At 48.8% G+C, this 18,943-nt stretch overlaps 2 protein-coding genes and 1 long non-coding RNA gene across 5 annotated transcripts; 1 reads left to right on the forward strand and 2 right to left on the reverse strand.

The window, feature by feature from the left end:
• Nucleotides 1–370: 370 nt before the first annotated feature.
• Nucleotides 371–6,774, reverse strand: cdr2l (cerebellar degeneration-related protein 2-like). 2 transcript variants are annotated; one of them, XM_056406122.1, is made up of 6 exons: nucleotides 6,453–6,774; nucleotides 5,632–5,859; nucleotides 3,315–3,427; nucleotides 2,927–3,075; nucleotides 2,491–2,655; nucleotides 371–1,925 (listed from the first exon to the last, which is right to left on the reverse strand). In XM_056406122.1, exons 1-6 carry the CDS (start codon nucleotides 6,598–6,600, stop codon nucleotides 1,046–1,048), a joined length of 1,683 nt encoding a protein of 560 aa, XP_056262097.1. In that variant the 5' UTR covers nucleotides 6,601–6,774; the 3' UTR covers nucleotides 371–1,045. The 2 variants fall into 2 exon arrangements, with proteins under 2 accessions (XP_056262097.1, XP_056262096.1); XM_056406121.1 differs by having other exon boundaries at nucleotides 5,632–6,545.
• A 90-nt stretch (nucleotides 6,775–6,864) lies between these two features.
• On the reverse strand, nucleotides 6,865–18,432 carry recql5 (RecQ helicase-like 5). 2 transcript variants are annotated; one of them, XM_056406119.1, is made up of 19 exons: nucleotides 18,258–18,432; nucleotides 17,951–18,072; nucleotides 17,335–17,856; nucleotides 16,644–16,740; nucleotides 16,439–16,550; nucleotides 16,180–16,342; nucleotides 16,012–16,094; nucleotides 11,414–11,635; nucleotides 11,224–11,323; nucleotides 10,290–10,326; nucleotides 10,149–10,207; nucleotides 9,785–9,855; nucleotides 9,392–9,482; nucleotides 9,148–9,312; nucleotides 8,488–9,035; nucleotides 8,366–8,408; nucleotides 8,067–8,279; nucleotides 7,895–7,967; nucleotides 6,865–7,817 (listed from the first exon to the last, which is right to left on the reverse strand). In XM_056406119.1, the coding sequence occupies exons 1-19, from the start codon at nucleotides 18,376–18,378 to the stop codon at nucleotides 7,702–7,704; spliced, it is 2,958 nt and encodes a 985-aa protein (XP_056262094.1). In that variant the 5' UTR covers nucleotides 18,379–18,432; the 3' UTR covers nucleotides 6,865–7,701. The 2 variants fall into 2 exon arrangements, with proteins under 2 accessions (XP_056262094.1, XP_056262093.1); XM_056406118.1 differs by having other exon boundaries at nucleotides 11,221–11,323.
• LOC130188063 (uncharacterized) lies at nucleotides 12,769–15,372 on the forward strand. The gene is made up of 3 exons (XR_008830556.1): nucleotides 12,769–12,985; nucleotides 14,360–14,478; nucleotides 14,564–15,372. It is a non-coding gene; the product is annotated as an uncharacterized LOC130188063 (long non-coding RNA).
• Nucleotides 18,433–18,943: the final 511 nt, after the last annotated feature.

The raw sequence follows: 18,943 nt of genomic DNA on the forward strand, positions 1-18,943 counted from the left end.
ACGAGTCTCATGCCGATGCTTTTCTCGGCGGGTTGGACTGAACGTGCCACTTGTATGACCAACAGTTCACTGATCTCCTGTGTCCACATTAAAGTGTTCAGACTGGGTCCACACGTGTGCCGCTGCTTTATTTCTGCCTAAACACCGGCCAGATAGTTCTGCTTTATGTCGTCTCAGGAACGGAGGACATTTCTCCCGTTGGACTGAAGCGCTGATTACAAGCTGGGGGTCAAATGTCATTTTGACCACAGCTCAAGAACACATGCCAATTCTGACAACTGTCGACTGATATTTGCCGTGCATGTAAACGGCTACTTGAGCACGAGGCCTGATTCTAGTTCCTGAATCTAACAGACAAGCACGAGCGTGATACATTTCTCATTTTAATCAACAGAAATCATAAATGGCCGACAAGAAACAACTTTGACAAGGTGTCGAACTGTTTATCGTCAAGTCTGAAATGATCACACAAATCCCTGAATCCTCATAGCGCATGCTGTAAAACTCTTCTTCAGCACATCAGTTCAAATAAACCATGTAAACAAACAGCCATCAAATACTTACACACGGTACACTTTGGCAGCTGTGTCGAAGGATTTTTATGATCCGAGAAATTCTAAACAGTCAAATATCCATTTGATCCTAAAGCAAGCGCTCGCTGGTCCAAAGCGTGTTATTTTGAACCTTTAAAGTCTTAATTAGCACTTAGTGGTTCTCAGTCGATACATGCTTCAAATGCCACAAGTAGTTTAAAAAACTGGCTGCTTTTTTTCTTTTTTTATTAATTATTTGGCTTTATTATTGGTTTCAATAAATACAAAATAATTTAAACAAATCTAATACGTCACACACGAGACCCAATCAAAACCCTCCATTCTCAGGGCTAGATCACTTCCGGTCACACAGAAGAAGAGTCATCCACATCAGAATCTATCCAGTGAAAGTTGCCAGTTTCAGATTAAATCGGCACTAATCCTCCGTCTCCATGACGACAGGCATTCTAACAGCGCATATTAAATAACTATCGTGTTCCGCCGCTGCTCGGTTACTTCTTCTTGCTCTTGGGGGCGTGCATGTCCCTCTTCGTCTTCTGCAGGCGGGAGAAGATCTCTTTGAAGAGCGCCTTGTACTCCGGCGTGTTCTGGCTGAGCCGCTTGTCCACCTGCTCCACCTGCCGGCTGATCCCCTCCAGGGCCTCCGGGGTGGAGGGGGCGGCGGCGGCGGCCCCCGACGTGGAGGGCCCCTCCGCGCAGAGCAGGCTGTAGTCCTTCATGGAGGGGTCCCTGGAGACGGGCCGCGAGGTCTGCACCCCGGCGTGGCACCGGCTCTGCTCGTGCCGCCTGCACTTCCCCAGCAGCCCCTCGTACTTCTCCAGCAGCGCGTGGTACTGCTCGTCCACCTCGCGCAGGATGGACATGCCGCGCCTGCGCACGCCGTTGGCGTGGATGGCGTAGCTGCCCTGGCGCCTCCCGGAGGCGTCGCCCGTCGAGATGGCGTTCAGCGCCGTGTCGCTGCAGCTCTTCCTCACCGGGCCCCCGCCGGCCCCGTGGCTGACCTCCTCCGCGCCCTCGGGGGTGTCCGTCTCGGGCCTGTTGCCGAGCAGCGTCTCCAGGCGGTCCTCCAGGCCCCCGATGAGACACAGCCGCGACTTCCTCAGCTGCTGCAGCTCCTGCAGCTCCGCCTCCAGCTCCCGGACGCGCAGCTGGCAGCCCTCGGCCCCCGAGAGCCGCTGCTCCAGGCGCTCGAACTCCTGCAGCACGGCGGCGCACTCCCGCTCCGCGCACTCCCGCTGGCCGCGCTCCTTGGCCACGGCGCCGCGCAGCGACGAGACCACGCCCCTCAGGCGCTCGTTCTCCTCGTCCACCGGCCGCGGCTCGGCCAGGTCCACGCTCCCCGGGTTGGCCAACAGGAAGCCGTCTTCATACCTGATGGAGAGCGGGCACTCGCTCAATGAGCCACGGCGCCACGGCCCGGGCACCAGACAACCGACACACGTCAGATCAGATTCACACTGGCTCTGAAGTTTAGACTTTAAACGGATGAATAAATGATAGAAATCTGAATCTTACACTCGTTATGCTGATGATTCACAATTTTACAGATATTTGCATTATTGTTTGGACCATCTTCAGTTTTCATCTCGGGAGCAAGTTTAAGCCAATCAATTTTAATTAAATACAATAAAATGTATTTAATCAAATCAACTTTAATTAAATACATTAAAACATGCTAATTCCACTAAGAGAATACGCTAGTTTGTTAATCCTTTTTTTCCAGTCGTTGTGAATTTCTAATATACATCTAATCATAACAATCTCTTTAGTACGGTGTGAAAATGTGACTCAATATTGACCAATTTTGTACTCGAGTGTTGGCTTTTGTATGTATAACTGTTTGTCTTTGATGAACCCAATACTCTGTCTGTTGTATTGGCACCATTCCAATCTGTGAACAGGTGCTTCCACACACACACACACACAGGTTAGTGACCTGGGCGCCGTGCACAGCTCCTTGAGGCAGGGGAAGGAGTGCACGGTCTTGCGCCGCTCCGTCTTCTCCCTGCGGCCCCTCAGCTCCTCCAGAGTCCGCAGCTCCTCCACCCGAGCCGTCAGGCTCTCCACCTGACCCTGCAAGGCCTCCATGGTGCCCGTCAGCCTGGAACACACACACACACACACACTGAGCCACTGTTGCAACATACATAATGTGAAGGAGCATATTGAGAAGGAACAGAGGCAGCCATTGAACTCTTTTGCATCAACACTGATGTGATTTGTGAAGAACTTTGCCCCCCGATTAGGATTATGGCGACGCTGAATTTATTATGCCGCATAGATTAATGTACCAGCCTCCAGCTGGATTTGGAGCTCATGTGGTTTCATAACATTCCCGCTGAGGGCGACCTGTGACATCACTCCCGGGTCACCTGTCTATCTTCTGGTGCGAGGTCTTGCTCTCCAGCACCAGCTTCTCGTTGGTGATCTCGAGCTCCCGGGCTGTGACGTCCAGCTGCTCGTACACCTTGGCGTGCTGCTCGTTCATCTCCCTCAGCATCTCCAGCTGCTTGGACAGGTACTGCCAGGCGGACACAGCGGAGATTCAAATGAGTCGATTATGGGATGCTTGGAGAAACATACTGGACTTGTTCAGCTCTTGATTTTTGTATAAATGTTTTTCGTCACTACACAAATCATTTGTAGACTTGTTTTGACATCAACATGCTAGACTATGATTCTTCTCAGACTATAGAGGTACTATGAAACCTCCCATTAAGAACTTGTTTTTATATGCTATACTAGACTGGGATGGCACACCTCTATCTCCTGCACTTGCTCCTCGTTGTTGATGTACATCTGTTGGAGGGAGTCCTCCAGCTCGTTGTTGCGTTCCAGGAGGGTTTTGCCGAGCTCGGCGGCCAAGTGAAGGTCTGACAGGAAAACAAGAACAACAACAGATGTGAACCGCGGACATGTGACGAGGAGTCCACCGCCTTCTCCTGGTCACCGGGATCGCTTTAAGTGCATTAAGGAGAAGCACGTTAACCATCTGAACCCTTTCTGATCAGTGTGTGAAGAAGACGAACAACAACAACAACAACACGTCTGAAAACAGCTCAACACATCTCCACCCAACGAGTAAGGAGCACGAGGGACCTCGACTCCAACACTTGAGCCGATCATGTCGATACTAACCGGCGGCCGTCTGCTGGTATTTTACAACGTTACATTATTCATCTCCTCTGGTGAAAGGAAGCCTCGCTGGATGAGTGGGAGGAGGAGGAGGAGGAACCCTGCTGGCTCCACATGAGACACGCAGCACCGGAGGAGTGGAAAGACGGGAAGAAACCGAGCGCCATGGCACTGGACATGAGAGCGCTGTTTTTCGGCCAGACCGATGACAGTGAACTCACACGTGCTTCGACGTGGTGCGTTCACTGTCTGCGGCTGGCGTCCCAGTGTTGCGCGTGCGTACCCGTCGGCCTCCAGAGCTGCGGAGGGAGACAGGCTGTGATCTCTCTCTCCCCCCCCCCCCCGTGTCAACAAGGCAGAACACTGTTGTGTGTCGTGATAATGAGGCGCGAGAGAGAGAGAGAGTGTGTGTGTGAGGAGAGAGAGAGCGCAGTCCGGCTCAGTCCCAGCTCTGTTCCCGTCCCTTAAGGACCGACACGTGCAGAGTCTTAGTTACATAGTGTCAGAATCGTGCGCTCGGATGAGAGGACCGAGAAACCGGCTGCGGTGCCGAGGAAATAACCATCACCACCTGACACCTGACGACTGTCCTCCCGTTCACACCACAGGCTCCCCGAGGATGACGTCGCCACAACGCCATCTGCCCACGCGCACACTTCCTGCGTTTGCCAGATTATAATGAACCGACTTTCGGAGCTGTCAGCCAATGTAGTTGCATAACAGCATTTCTGGGGCAGAAACACGCCGACTGCGAGCCCAGGATGACGTCGCGCCTGATCCGACCCCAAAGCCTGGAATCTCTGACCCCGACTAAGGAGGTTTACTCTGGGGCGCCCTGATCAGATCAACCAGGGGCTTGTTGACTTGACAATGCTGCGATGAGATGCAGGCAAGTATGGCAGCAGCAGACACACACACAAACACACACAGCAGAACACACCTGCCCGTCTGCTCTCTGACTACAGCGAAATGATGACACAAAGCTGCTTTAGTTCTGCGGGTCAGCAGGTAATCAGGGGATGGGATGAGGCCGGAACTGCAGAGACACACACACACACAACTCTCCTGAAACGCCGCGTCGATGCAAGTGCATCCGTTTAAGTCGTTACCAAGAGATCTGATAACGCGCCGCATCACTTTACGCATCAGTGAAAAGGCTCTCCGGATTCATGTCCTGCCTCCGCTTCGTTCATTTGAGGTCACGAGCATCGCCGCGGTGGTCCGCTGTACGCCATTAGTCATAAGTCACCTCCTCCTCACGGATAATCAGTGCTTCGCCCTCCGTCACGCAGCAGAGTGAACACACAGTGGTTGGGAGAAAAAGAAAAAAAGGGAAACTAGGAGGAGAGGAGAGCTGCGATGCTAGATGTGACTCTGCAAGAAGGGAGATGAAACAGAGACAACATTCACCGAGACAGAAACACCGGCAGCAGCAGGAGGACGACACGGGAAACGTCACGGACGAGATCTAAATAATTGCCAGAAGAGAGCAGATCCAGAGAGAAGATGCAGAGACATACAGAGATATAGAGACGGAGATACATACACACAGATGCATAGCTACACACAGTAGCTGTATGCATCGGCATATATACATAGACATGCAGAGAAATACAGAGATATATAGAGAAAGACAGAGATACATACAGAGACAGATATAGATATAGAGATACACACAGTAGCTGTTTGTATCTGCATATATACATAGACATGCAGAGAAATACAAAGATAGAGAGAAATACAAAGATATATAGAGAAATAGAGATATGGAGAGTCATACAGAGACGTGCAGAGAGAGAGAGAGAGAGAGAGAGAAAGAGACATGGGTGTCCAGGTGCATGTAAGGTGTTGCCCGGTGCCTGCTGCCCATCCACCCGCTGTGCGGGGCGTTGTTACCCCCACCCGCTCGAGCCCGAGACGGGAGGAGCGGCGTCGGCCTCACCTTGCTCCAGGTCCCGCTGGTCGTACCACGGCTCCTCTTCTTTGGTGACAAACTCCTCCATCCTGCCCGCACAGAGCATCGAAGCCGACGAGCCTCTTCTTCCTCCGGCCGACGTGTGAACTGCGGACTCACGGAGGGCTCGAGCGGAAGTGACAACAAGCGAAGCCCCCCCCGGAGAGTGTAACCCTTTGAGTCGCAGCCCCGCGGCGCACCCGCTTCCGGAGCCGCCTGTCAAGATGAAGCACACCACGTGACCCTGCACGTTCACACCTGCACACCTGAAATAAATCAAGCAGCCGAGAGGGAGATGCGGCGTTTCTTCCGCTAGTCTTTGATGTGCAGCGGGGCCCTGCAGACGCGCATCGGCTGGACGCTGCTGCTGCATTCAAGTGCTGTCGGAAACGCTGGATTCATTGTGGGCACTTCTACTCTTTACCTTGCTGCTGCTGCAGCACCGCCGTTGAAATGTTTTATTACTGCGTTTAAATATTATATCGTCCCTGATTAGTGAGGCTTCAGCATTATATTATATTATATAAATATCGTCCTTATTAAGGCTTTAAAAGGGGCTTGTTTAGGGCCAGCCTCTTCCATTAAATACGTTCATTCCTCAAATGTCTTATTGTTCATCCCCAAATCAAAAAAGCACCACAAGCAGGATGCCTTATGTCAGAGAAGGCAGACATCTCTCCGGAGGCTATCTCCAAAAACTAGCTGATTTACGCCAACACAATCTACTGATAAACAGGGGTACTGTCTCCATAAATGGTACACTACTCTACTGCCATGTTTTTTCTTCTTTAAATGTAATCATCTTTTACCATTTGCAACCCGTGAAGGTCGTAAATAACCAGCAGCGTTGAAGGCAGCACCACTGGAGGTGACGTCAACGTCTGTTTGACAGCGTCCCCGGCACGGAGGTCTCCCCTCCTGCCCCCCTGAGCTCCAGTTGAAGACATTGGTGTTCATGAATGTAACCCAGTACGGCTCTCACACTGCGCTTGGACCTAGTCGGCGTGGATTTGTTTTTGTTTTGTAAACATTTAGGGTGATGAGTACAAGAGGCCTCTGTGTCCCCCAGTGCTCCCAGTAGCCGTGAGATCAGAGACGGTGGCCTCTCACAGCGCCGACAGGCACTGATCTATGACGAAGGAACATTTCCTTGATGGGAAACAGTGTCAAGATTAAGAACACATCTGAGAAAGGATCCCGTCGCCAAGAAACACACATGAATACAATAAATCCAGCTCATCTTTAACATACAAAACACACAAGTTTCACATCGCACAATATCTCGTTGATGTACATTTGCTTTGTTTTGCAGTCCAGCAGCTAAAGACAAAATATGTAGCAACAGTAAAAAATAAATAAAATAAAAAACATCTATCAGGCTCCCAGAACTGGTTATTGTCAAATAAGTGTTCCTGTATGTTTCATATCCATTTACTTCAACCGGTCAACCGTCCCCTCAACGTGTTTCCAGCCATGCGGGACACCCTGTGGGGGGGAAACATCCGACAGAAATATCTACAAACACAGTTGAGAGATTAGAGTAGAGTAGATGATCCCCAGAGGATGACCCCTCATCCCCTGACCTTTCATCTCGCAACATCCGGTCAAAATAAAAAATCAGTTTATGACCAATCACCCGCATAACTCACGACATTCTCAGGAGCCTCAGCTGTACTTTGTGTTGAGTGCTGAGCGAGTCCTAAGAGGCCTCTGCGTTCCATTCATTTCACCTCAGTATAAAAATCTACTTGAAACGAAGAAAAGGAAGAAAACAAAACTACTCACAATGTTCAGTAAACAGCTGAATCATAGGAACACTCATTAGCTTCACACAGTTCGGCCCCTGCTCTCTCCGGCGGTCACCGCCCACACGTTATCGCTTCATTATTGACATAAGCTGCAGAAACGGGGCTGAGAAAAAAAAGCAGAACTCTAGCAGAACCCTCGTTGCCCGGCGTCTGTGGTGAAGCCCGAGTTCACAGGGACGAGAGAAAAGTTGTAGGCACTGACAAAAGAGGAGGGGCTTGACCCCCGAAGCCACCAGGTGTCCGCTTCCCGTCACTCCTTGCTCTCTGTGCTTTCACACCTCTTGAGCTGCTTCCAGTCGGCCTCGCTCTCGCAGCGCTCCACTCCGCCGAAGAACCTCTTGATGAGCGCTTTGGCTTCCGCTTTCACTGGAAACAAGAGAGCGGCGTTAGAGAGGAGTCCAGCGGCGGAGCACCGGCTTCAGATCGTTCACCGCCGCGCTTACCGAGGACTTTCCCCCTGCTGCGCCGCTCCGCGAGAAGGTGAGATAGGTAGCGGGCGAAGGACTTAAACAACTCCTGCGGCGAAAAGAAGAAAAGAAAAAAACAAGAGCTGAGACTTCGTCTCGCACGCCGCTCTCGTCTCTGCAAACGGGAAGCGGCGCTCGCGGCGCTCACCTTGTTGGCAAACTTGCCCCTGGTGTAAAAGGGGTCCAGGCAGCGGACCACGATGTCGGCCGCTTCCTTCAGCGTCACGGGCTCGGGGGGCTCGTTGGCGGGCTGCAGGGCCCTCTCCTGCACGTCGGGGTTGAAGGTTACTTTTCTCTCTGTGGGGCGGTTGCGCTTCGCCGGCGGAGACGACCCTCTGTCCGCTTTCATATCACCCGTCAACTGGACACACGCACACACACACACCAGTACCATGAGACCCCGAGGTTGAGATCAGTGGTAGGACTGCATGGGTAACGCTCCCTTACCCCTCGTTTCTCTGGTTTATCTTCTTTCTCTGCTTCGCTGGGTCTGTGTGAGCGGCACAACAATATATGTTAAAACACTTTCCCATCAACCGTTTCCTAGAATGGTGCATTCAGGGTCTTACTCTGCGGTGGACTTGATATTCCCCTCAGGTGCGTCCGGAAGCCGCTGCAGCTCCAACGTCTCCATCGTAGGCGCTTCCTCCTCTTCGTCCTCATCCTCATCGTGTAGAACTATCTTACTTATATCTGGGATCAGGTCCAGAGTCTCCACAGGACGGACCTCCGTGTCTTCCCCGGTGACAGGCGAGTGTCCCTCATCAAGTCCCCTCGGCGTCTCCGCCTCCTCGTCGCTTTTCTCCGTCGTTTCCTTCCTCGCAAAATACAGGGAAATGTTGCGGGAGCTCTTTGCCGCCTCGGCTATTTTCTGCTGCTTCTTGCTCAGGGGTCGACCGGCCTTCGACGGGCTGTTGAGGGCGGCGGCGGCATTCGCTCTGATGGACGACGTTACCGCCGAAGACGCATCGCCGCTCGCCTCTCCGGAGCTGCCGTTGAAAAACCCGCCGCTCTTGTCAGACAACGTGTCCGACGAGGAGGTCTTCAGCAGCTCCTTCGCCGCCAGGAAGGGGTCGGACGATCCTCTCACGCCCGCTCCGACTCTCTTACGCTTCATCTGGAGGGGCAATGCAACAAAAAGAAAGAAAGAAGAACAAGAGTTCATATCAGACTACGATAATAATCCACAATATCCGCTGGGTGAAGTGTGAGTTTAAAGTGGAACTCACAGAGTAGACCTCAGATGCAGATGTGAAGCCCTGCAGCTCCTCAGGAGCGGAGCAGGAAGACGACGAGGGCGTCTCCTCTTTGAGTTTGGTCTCATTTTCGCTGCTGCTGTCAGCCTTGACACCGTCTCCCTTTTCTCCCGGTGCCGTTTTCTTCAGCTCCGATACCTTCAAGAGAACACGTGTCATTAGACCCGCCGCGTCGCCACCGAGGATGCTTTGACGGGCAGAGCGGTTCCGGAGCTACCTTCTTCAGGACGGCAGCTTTGTACACGTTGGAGGACTTGGTGCTCTTGAAGACCGCGTGTTCAAGATCGGCTGCTAGAGACCGGGTGTCACTGCGGAGAGACGGAGGAGACATGAAAGGAGGTTAGACTATATTTCTTTACTCTATAGAAAATGATTTCTCCCTGCTTTATTTATTTATAGTTTTGTTACTATGGTATTGTTTTTGTTTCTTTATTTGCATGTGTTTATTTTTTACTTCTCTTTATACAAATAATCAGACAAATTTAAATATGTGTATGTGAGATTCTGAACACTAATAAAATATAAATAAATTTAAAAAAGAAAGGAGGTTAGAAAGTTTTCCCAATGCAGATGGATGAATGATGTTTGAGGCGTGCGTCTGCAGAATTACTCCAATGCGTCTGCTGCCCCCTGGTGGCCATAGACAGCTTCCTGCAAGAGGCACAGGCAGTGCTCTCGGGCCTGAAATAGAATAGTAGTTTCAGAAAATTAAAACCAGAAGGAACAAAGCCACTGATGTTAATAATAGATCCATATGTATATATTTGTTTATCTCATTGAAAGACGCTTTTAACAGAAGTGTTTGCAGGATGGAAACTTTCCGCGTCCCATTCTTTTCTTTTTGCACACGAGCGCGAGTTCACGTTGCTCAGCTGGAACGTCTTCACACCACATGACACACGAGTCACTGAATTCACGCACACGTGTTAATGAGCGCAGCAGTTATGAGGAATGCGTGTGCAGCGTCCGAGTACCTTCACAGTGAGTCTGGGGATCCTCTGGCTGCTGGCCTCTCTGAGTGGGCAGTCAGCGTCTGCACAGCGGGACACACGGGTTACATGACCGCGCAGGCCGGACTGGATATATGTCCACTGTTACTTTATGTGTATATTTACCTGGAGGAACAAAGTCGTCCCTCTGACCCTCTATTGTCTAGAGAAACAAGAGCAGAGACAGAAGTTATTCACTCTCACCGGTACATGTCCTCCACCTCTGCAGCGTAACCACTCTCCTCTTTACATTTAATACATTTCATTTGTCTCTCTCTCTCATTTCCAGTCATCTTTCTGCTGGCGTTATCCAATATAAATGCACAAAATGCCCCAAAGATAGTCAAATAAGTAAAGTGAGTAATAAATGTATCTCTTCACACCGTGTTGGCTTTAAACAGCAGCTGATTCCAATAGTGAATTTACACAGCAGGAAAAATAAATAGGCTCTTGGGTAAAATATTTATATGTAAAGCTCAATCAAGAACTAATATGAATCTTAGTTTCCTGAAAAATACATACATTGCAAAGTCTTTTTTTTCTCAATCAATTGTATTTTTATATTGTCATCAGACGGTCTGGTTGGTTCTGTGTTATGTTGCCGGTATTATATAAATAAATAAAACATAAAATAAGGATCTATCAAAGAATATGTTTAATTCCCTTTAGAAACTAATCTCAGTCTGATCAATATGTTCCATGTGATCTACTCTGGCTTTAGCCCTCTACAAAGTGTGGATGGGATTAGTATTAAATTACCAGAATGTGTTTTTGGGTTCAGTCGCTCAGCTACATGAAGAGTTTAAAGTTTGAATGACGTGGAATCGGGGTGACGATCTAATCCCGTTTCTTTCTACTATTTTCCGATAGTGACATTCCTGCTTTTATTGATGTTGTAAACTGGACGAGATCCACGTTGACCGGCTCACAAATTGTTTTACCAAATTCCACTGAACATGTGGAAGCCATGTCCCACAATCCTCAGTTTCCGTCTGACGCACAAAGACTAAAATAAAGGTTTCTAAAAGGTGTTTGTGTGCTCGTCCCCGTGACTCGCCACCTTCCGGATGTTCATCTGCTGCTTGAAGAGGTGTGTGAACTGCTTCTTCCTCTTCGAGCCGCCATCTTCTTCACCACTGCTTCCGCCCTCTTCGTCAAACCTGCAACGTGTGAGGCGTCAGTGTCTCGAAGGCTCGCCGCCACAGAAGCAAAGATCCTCGCGGGACAAAAGGTCCCTGAAGTCGTCCTGCCTTTCGAAGCCGTAGCCCTTCCTCCCTCCTTCGTAGAGGTCTCGCTGGAAGCCGAACGGTCCGGGCGCCGCTTGGCTCTGCGCCCGGACCGTCGTGGTGCTGAGGACCGCCCCCCGCTCCAGCTGGGCGCGCACGGCTTTGGGGTTGCGGCAGTAGTCGCAGGCGCCGGCGCAGTTCGGCGTCTGGTCCCCAAAGAACTTGGAGATGGTGGCGTGGCGACAACTGGTGGGAAGGTGGGAGACACCGCTGGTGAAAACTAGATGCATGTAAAGAGAGGATAGGAATACTTCCCCTCCCAGGACGTCACACATGTCATCAGGTTCTCCATCAGTAGAATCAATTTGCACATTTGTTTGTGATGTTGACGGGTTTGTGACAACTTCTTAATTTGCTTCGCTGTTTTCCCTGAAACTGTAAAACACAACAATAATATTATTATTACTCATTTCAGGGTGCACATTTAGCTGTTTATTACCTTCGCATTGAAAATGCGGAAGGTTATGTTTTGATCGCCGTGTATTTATTTATTTATTTGTATGCGTGTTACTCGCATAACTCAAAAAGTATTAAACCGAATCGCATGAAATTTGGTGGGATGATTGGTTATTATCCGGGGACCATTTGATTAGATTTTGGGATCGATCAGGTCAAAGGTCAAGGTCATGAAAAGGTCAAAATCTTATTTTTACCATAGCTTTCTATCAAATTGGCATGCAAAATGTTCATAATTCAATGTCCAATCTTGTGATATGTGAAGGTATGCGCTCTACCGAGGGCCCGTTCTAATTGTCCCTGTTCTTGTTAAAAAGTAGCAACCAAAGGCAGAGAATCGGTTGCCAATTTCTCAAAATGTTTGACAACCTGGCGCCCGTTAGTCGAGCCCTGCATTCAGTCTCACAGGCTGAAGTTGGTTACGTATCAGAGTCTGCATTTACAAGGTCGAGCCGGAGGATGTTTTTGAGGTCACAGCAAACATCTGTTTCACAGAGCATCGAGTGCACAATCGATCTATTAGCTTTTATTTAACCGTCAGTCATGACTGTGATCAATATTTATGTTCTTCTACCAGTCAAATTAAAAAAATACCACTGTCTGACAATAACAGAGCTGATAGACAGAGGTATAAGCTTTAGTATTGACTTCAGCACTTCTGGTACTGACAAACAAAAACACATTCAAGAAATGTTGATAAATACATTTCAGTATTTTTTGTGCACAATACAGTTATCAGTTTATTTTAGAAAAAGGCCTCACGCTTGAGTGTCAAATCAGGGATTATGTAACAGCCAACACACACACACACACCCCCCCCTCCTCCTCCTCCTCCTCCTCCTCCACATGCAGAGCACGCTCAGCTCCTGAGGAATGACTCCTCCTGGCCTTAATCTTAAACCGTCTGCTCGTGACGTACCGAGCGCTTCGACAACAAACCGACGCGCTGACGGACACTTCAGAGGAGACATGTACTCCTCTTCATCACCGCCTCCTCCTCCTCCTGAACAACTGGTCTTCTCACAGAAGTCAGTGTGAGCTGCGCTGAGCGTGTGAACACGACGACGGAGACTTTCACAGGTGAGTGTTTGCCTTTATGAGTGTGTGAACTCCATGTTGAGAAGCATGTGAGGAATGTGTTCAGCAACGCAGACGCGTTCGGCGTGGACATACATCGGGACGTTAAGCTTTAAAACTAACGCCAAAGGGACTTTACCAGCAGGATGTCGGAGTCACTTTTCTCTATCTGATCGCATCTCAACGAACCCTCAAAGAGACGGCGGGGAAAAGTCTGAGTTTGATCAATAAAAAGGGAAAAAAAGTCCGATTGAAAGGCAAAGTTTCATTTTTTTTTGACTGCAGATTAAAATGGTTTCAAGAATGAATTTAAGATTCAAAACTGGACGCAAACAGGATCTAAAATTAAAACGCGCAAAGCATTGACTGTGATAAATGTCCTCACTAATGAGGGCCACCTGAACACACCAGCGCACTCACTACATAACGCTCTAAAGGGATTCCAGCCTGTGGGTCGATACCCGCTGGTTCCTAAATTCTCAAAAATCATCTTTCATCCAAATTCTGCTCCACTAAAATTAGCACAAAGTGGATTTTGTAACTGCACAAAATGGCTCAGTCATAGAAATATTTATTTATTATATATATATAATGAATATTTTTTACTGAGTTTTGTGAGGGATTTTGTTGCTTTTGGAGTCTTTGTGCGAAGCTAAGCTGGCCGGCTGCGGGCTCCAAGTAGATGGCCCCATAAGGCACCGGGGTTTACATCTTCTCTTCTAATTCTCGACAGGGACGAATGAAGCGTGTGTCAACAGTGTCGTCGACTCCTCGACAGTGTTTGTATTCTTCAGCCTTTGTTGGCGTCTTGTAATGCGATCCAAAACCAGCAGAGAGCTGAGCCCACAGGCCGTTCCTTTACGTTACACCACAACAACACAGGCGAGGAAATCACGTATCGCTTGGAGCGCCACACAACTCATCATCAAACACATTCAACACAACGAGAGAGAGAGAGAGAGGAATCCTTCCTTTGTTATGTCGGTTCACAGAGAGCCCGACAGGGGTTAACCTGTGTGTTATTGTGAACACCCTTAACCCACCCCCCCCTTGTTGTCACTACACTGGTGACCTGACTCACTCTTGGCTAGAGAAACGATGCTTGACATAAATAGTAAAACTCCTCCCACTTTCTCTTAAAAAGGGAACCTCCAGCCGATTGAGAACCCTTTAAAGATCATTCCTCCGCGATCGCGGATCAAAAGCGGAAAGTTGTGTGCTTGTGTAACACAAACCAGCAGCGTGGGCTCGCCCACTGAGGCGTGTAAAGCAACAGGAGCCACATCCTGAAGGCTGAACGCACCGCAAACAGATGAGACACTGTGTCAACCAAATCCAAGCAGGACCTTTCCGCTGTGAATGCTTCCGCCTCGTTAGGATGGAGGCCGGAGAGGAGACGCTGAGCATCCTGAGGACCGTATGGGTCAAGCTGCACGGGCTTCCCAACGCCAGCCCCGTGGAGCAGGCAGCTTTCTTTGTCATCTTGACCTTCATCTGTGAGTCTCCGCTCTCTTTCACGACGCATTCCCGTATTCCTTATCAAAAGGGCTCATGGTGCCGTTGTCCTCTGCTCTCCTGCAGCGGTGGTCCTGCTCATGGCGGCGCTGCCCTGCGTGAGCTGCTGCTGCTGCTGCCGCCGCCGCAAGACGAAGATGAGGGGATCGAACATTTGAGCGTCGCAGGACGTGCTGCAAAGGGTCCTCGGGAATCAACGAGAGGCTTTTTTTCTGCGGCTCGAGTCGTTTAAGTCAACAGACATTCGACAGCTTTCAGAGGAGCCCAACCCTCGAACAACAAGACGCCTGAAACATCGCGACTGGCTGACACTCGATGGAGCTGCCGGGGTTTGGGGAGAATCTACTTTCTTTGGAGCATCGCTGCGCAGAGGAACAACAACTCATCTGGCTCGAGGAAACCCAACTTCTTCATCTTCAATAACAGGCTAATACATGGAATATGAGCGATTACAATGTGTATGGTGATTTGTTTTTAACTGCAGTGAGATACGAATGGGGAAGACGAAAAGGTTTTGTTAACGTGTCATACTTAAGGATCGACAAGTGGCGGTCAAAGTCACGCCTAACCTGTTTGGTTCTCTTTAAACAAACCAAGGTCCGTTTTCCCGGTTAGTGCAGTTTTATTGGGCTGATATCGAAGCTGTCAATCAAACCCCGGTCCGCTTCAGAGTGGACTCTGGCGCGGTTCGTTTGTGGTGGGAGAGCAGACGAACTCATCACAGGATTTTACGAAAGTACACAAGGGATTTTAGCATGATTTCAAAAGCTAAACTACTAATAAATCCATCTGCTGATGCTGACATCTGTTATTTGTATTGATCTGTATAGAGCCACGCACATCACCTGTTAAAGCAAATATTCTGCTAAAAACAATATCACGTGTGCGTGTCTGATTATTCGGATTCAACTCTGTACTTTGTCAGTTCTTTGAGTGCATCGCAGTGTGTGACAGCGATCCCACAGGAATTACCCCAAATAATCAGTGTATAAGACGACCGCTATACACATCGGAGGCATCGGAACGCTGCATGAACGTTTATCAATCAGCAGGAGTAGATTTCCCCAAATGGGTCCTGATGATGCAGGATGACGAACGCCAAGGCGGACCAATCAATGAGTTACCGGTCCGTCTGACTAATGTCCGGTTTACTCCTCTCGGTTCGCTTGTAAAGAGTCCGGATCAGATCGGAAATACAAAAATGTAATCGTTTGTTTCCTTCGTTCCAGACAAATGAACCGAGGTGTGAAAGCCCCTTTAGAGTTTGACACGTTCTTTTCAATCCTCAAAGTGTTGCTTGACATTCTTCACAACAAAGCTGAAAGCACAGCTCCAGTCTGCCCTCTGCTGTGCACAAACTGAAATGCACTGGTTGTATTTTTGAGAAGCATGCGTGGAACAATTATATTTTAATGTTATATTACGAGTGACTGACGGGTGGAGACATGACGTAATCATGTGACGCTTCGATGACACGTTTGTACGCATCGCCGTGCACCGGCTGCTTTACTTACGATTCTTGAGCACAGAACGACACCATGGCATCGAAGTCCTTGATGGACGCTTTGTCGGCGTCCTTCGAAGAGCCGCGCTTTTTCTGCAGACAAGTTTACAAAATGTTCACAAAACCCAGAGCTTCATACGAGCGTGTCACATTTTGAGCTCCTTGACGTCGTGCACACCTGTTTGCGGGCCAAATCCTTGCGGATGAGGAAGTTAATTTGCTCCTTGTCTTTCGGGGAGTAGTACGTGCGACAGGAGGAGGGCAGTCCGTCTCTCCCCGCTCGCCCAGACTCTTGGTAGTAACTCGCCAGGGACTTGGCGAGGTTCCAGTGAGCTACAAACCTGCAGGATTAACGAAAAACATCATCAAATTCTAAAGCCAATATAATGTGTCACATGAAAACCTCAAAATGTCACATGAAAACCTCACAGCCTCACCTGACATTGGCTTTGTCGACTCCCATGCCAAAGCTGATGGTGGCTACAATAACCAGCACCTCCCCCTGCATCCACTCGTTCTGGACCTCTGTGCGATCTGCTGATCTCAGACCTGCAGGAGAAAAGCATAAATTCAGTCTTTCGAGAACAAATATTTGTGTTTTTCTAATTCTTCTACAACCACTTGGCGGAAAAACAGTCGAACCTGCGTGATACGGTTTGGACAAGACTCCGAGCTTGGTCAGCTCGTGAGCCACTGTTTCACAGCCATCCCTGGTCCGACAGTACACAATCCCACAGCCCTGTACAGATTACACACAGCGGCTTATTGTCATGTTCAAGTGGAAACTATCAGCTAATATTGGGGTCATCACAGCCTACAGGACAGGTACTGATGTTGAGATTTGACAATTTAGAACGATAGATCGACACACATAACATAAACACACATTCTACAAGGATCCTTTCAGCATGGCTTCACAATCCCCACACACTGATAGTTTAAGTAGATCGAGAAGGATTGTTTTCATTATTGTATCAGTCTCTATACATTGATCATTAGAAAATTGCTGGGTATAACATTTTGTATGGCTTTACTCAAATCTGGAAATGTTCTTGCACATAAGAACCCTGAAGGAAAAAGTATAGCCGGCTAATCACTATTATTCTATTCAGGTATTTATGTTTCTATTCTTTCAAATGAGCCGGTTTTTTTTCTACTGTTCCAACATGATTTCAGACGAGTCGTCTCAGTTATCTTACTGTGACCAATCAAGTTTGTGTGGCAGCAGATTCCAAAGATAAATGAAAAAAATATATATATATATATATATAAATGGATGAATTGTGATCTTTCATTCAGAAAAAGCGAGAAGCTCCACACAAACAATCCCAACCTGCCGATTAGCGCCGCTGTCCACCGCCAGTGCCTCCAGAATGAAGGCGTACAGGTGGGCGTAAGGGTTCGGCAGCAGCTCCCTGAAGATCACATCGTAGTGCAAGTTATTGCGGAAGACAGGTGTGACGAAAGACAGTGGCGAGTGAAGCTTCAGGGACCGAGCGATGTCCTCCTGTACATTCTTGGTCGCCGTTGCCGTCAAGGCCAAACAGGGAACCCCCGGCAAGCGTCCGCGCAGATTTCCCAGTTTGAGGTAGTCTGGCCTAAAGTCGTGTCCCCACTGGGAGACGCAGTGAGCCTCGTCCACAGCCAGGTAAGACAGCAGGCCGCGGGAGACCAGGCCGGTAAGGCAGGGCTGGAACGAGGGAGAGGCCACCATCTCGGGAGTAATATAGAGCAGCTTCAGCTTGGGGCTGCTGCTCCCCAAGTCAGCCAGGATCAGATGACGCTCGCCTGCCGCCAGCTTGGAGTTGATGGAGCAGGCGGGGATGTTCAGACTCTTCAGGTGGTCCACTTGGTCCTGTGCAGACACACACACACACACACAGGAAGGGATTAACAGAGCCGAGGCCGCAGACTGCACTGGAGGAGCCCAACCACAGACGGAGACTGACCTGAATGAGCGCGATTAGCGGGGATATAACCAGAGTAATGCCCTCAGCCATGACAGCGGGCAGCTGGTAACAGAGGGACTTTCCTGCTCCAGTCGGCATGCACACGAACACGTCAACGTCACCTGCAGGGAGACAACACCAGTCACCGCCGGGTCACACGCGCATCTTTCTCTGACAGGCCACGACATTCAAACTGTATCTCTACGTATGAACACAAAGCGTCAGTTGGGTCGCTGTCGCTCCGAGCCAGCTAGCGTCGGCTAATTAGCGCAGAGTTAAACTAGCACCTCTGTGTTCGCTGCCTTACCTTTAACGACTGCCTTGACGACATCTTCCTGTACTTTCGAGCGAAATTTGTCAAACCCAAAGTGGGATTTCAAAGCTTGTTTTATAGCTATGTTTGTTGTTGTTGTTGTTGATGTAGCCATCGTTCATCGCTCTTAAAAGGGCTCATGTAAACCGTCGCTGGTGTCGTCGCACATCGATGACATCATTACAGTCGCGGAAAGTCTTCGACAGGAAATAAGTTGTTTTGAAATTCTGTATTTAGTAATTACATGTTATTTATTCGTATACATTTTTTTTAATTTATTATTATTTATTTATTGTTTTAATTTTATACATTTTTAGTTGCGTATTATTTGTGGTGGAAAGTGTTCTCCATATTGTGCGACGTTTTGTTAGAGCTCTCTGATTGGTGGAGCTGGTACGTGCGCAGATCTTATCGACACGTAGTGGTATCCTGTGCTCAGATCAACCTCTTGATTATGTTTTGTATTATTCATTTTTATCTACAAAGTAGTATGTACATATAAATGTAGTGGTATGGAGTACCTACACATTGTTTATTTACCCAAGATACTGTCAGGGTTTGACTATAAAGCAAACACAATTCAGCTCTCAAGGTCAGATTTTTCTTTGTAAGTAAAGTTTACTTTCACTGTACTTTGTTCAGTTTGTAATTATATATGTATATATACATATATGTAAATG

The sequence above is a fragment of the Pseudoliparis swirei genome, chromosome 23 (genome assembly GCF_029220125.1).
Source record: "Pseudoliparis swirei isolate HS2019 ecotype Mariana Trench chromosome 23, NWPU_hadal_v1, whole genome shotgun sequence".
Lineage (NCBI taxonomy): Eukaryota > Metazoa > Chordata > Actinopteri > Perciformes > Liparidae > Pseudoliparis > Pseudoliparis swirei.

Excerpts from the sequence above, each read along its gene's own strand:
- cdr2l (XM_056406121.1), bottom strand. The coding sequence starts at position 6,016 with ATGCAGCAGCAGCGTCCAGCCGATGCGCGTCTGCAGGGCCCCGCTGCA. Across the intron at positions 3,428-5,631 it reads CCAGCGGGACCTGGAGCAAG|ACCTTCACTTGGCCGCCGAG; the intron begins GTGAGGCCGACG and ends TTTTCCTGTCAG. Across the intron at positions 3,076-3,314 it reads AGCAAGTGCAGGAGATAGAG|TACCTGTCCAAGCAGCTGGA; the intron begins GTGTGCCATCCC and ends TCCGCCTGGCAG.
- recql5 (XM_056406118.1), bottom strand. The coding sequence starts at position 18,378 with ATGGCTACATCAACAACAACAACAACAAACATAGCTATAAAACAAGCT. Across the intron at positions 11,324-11,413 it reads AAGGGCTACGGCTTCGAAAG|GTTTGACGAAGAGGGCGGAA; the intron begins GCAGGACGACTT and ends CACACGTTGCAG. Across the intron at positions 7,968-8,066 it reads GGGGCAAGTTTGCCAACAAG|GAGTTGTTTAAGTCCTTCGC; the intron begins GTGAGCGCCGCG and ends TTTTCGCCGCAG.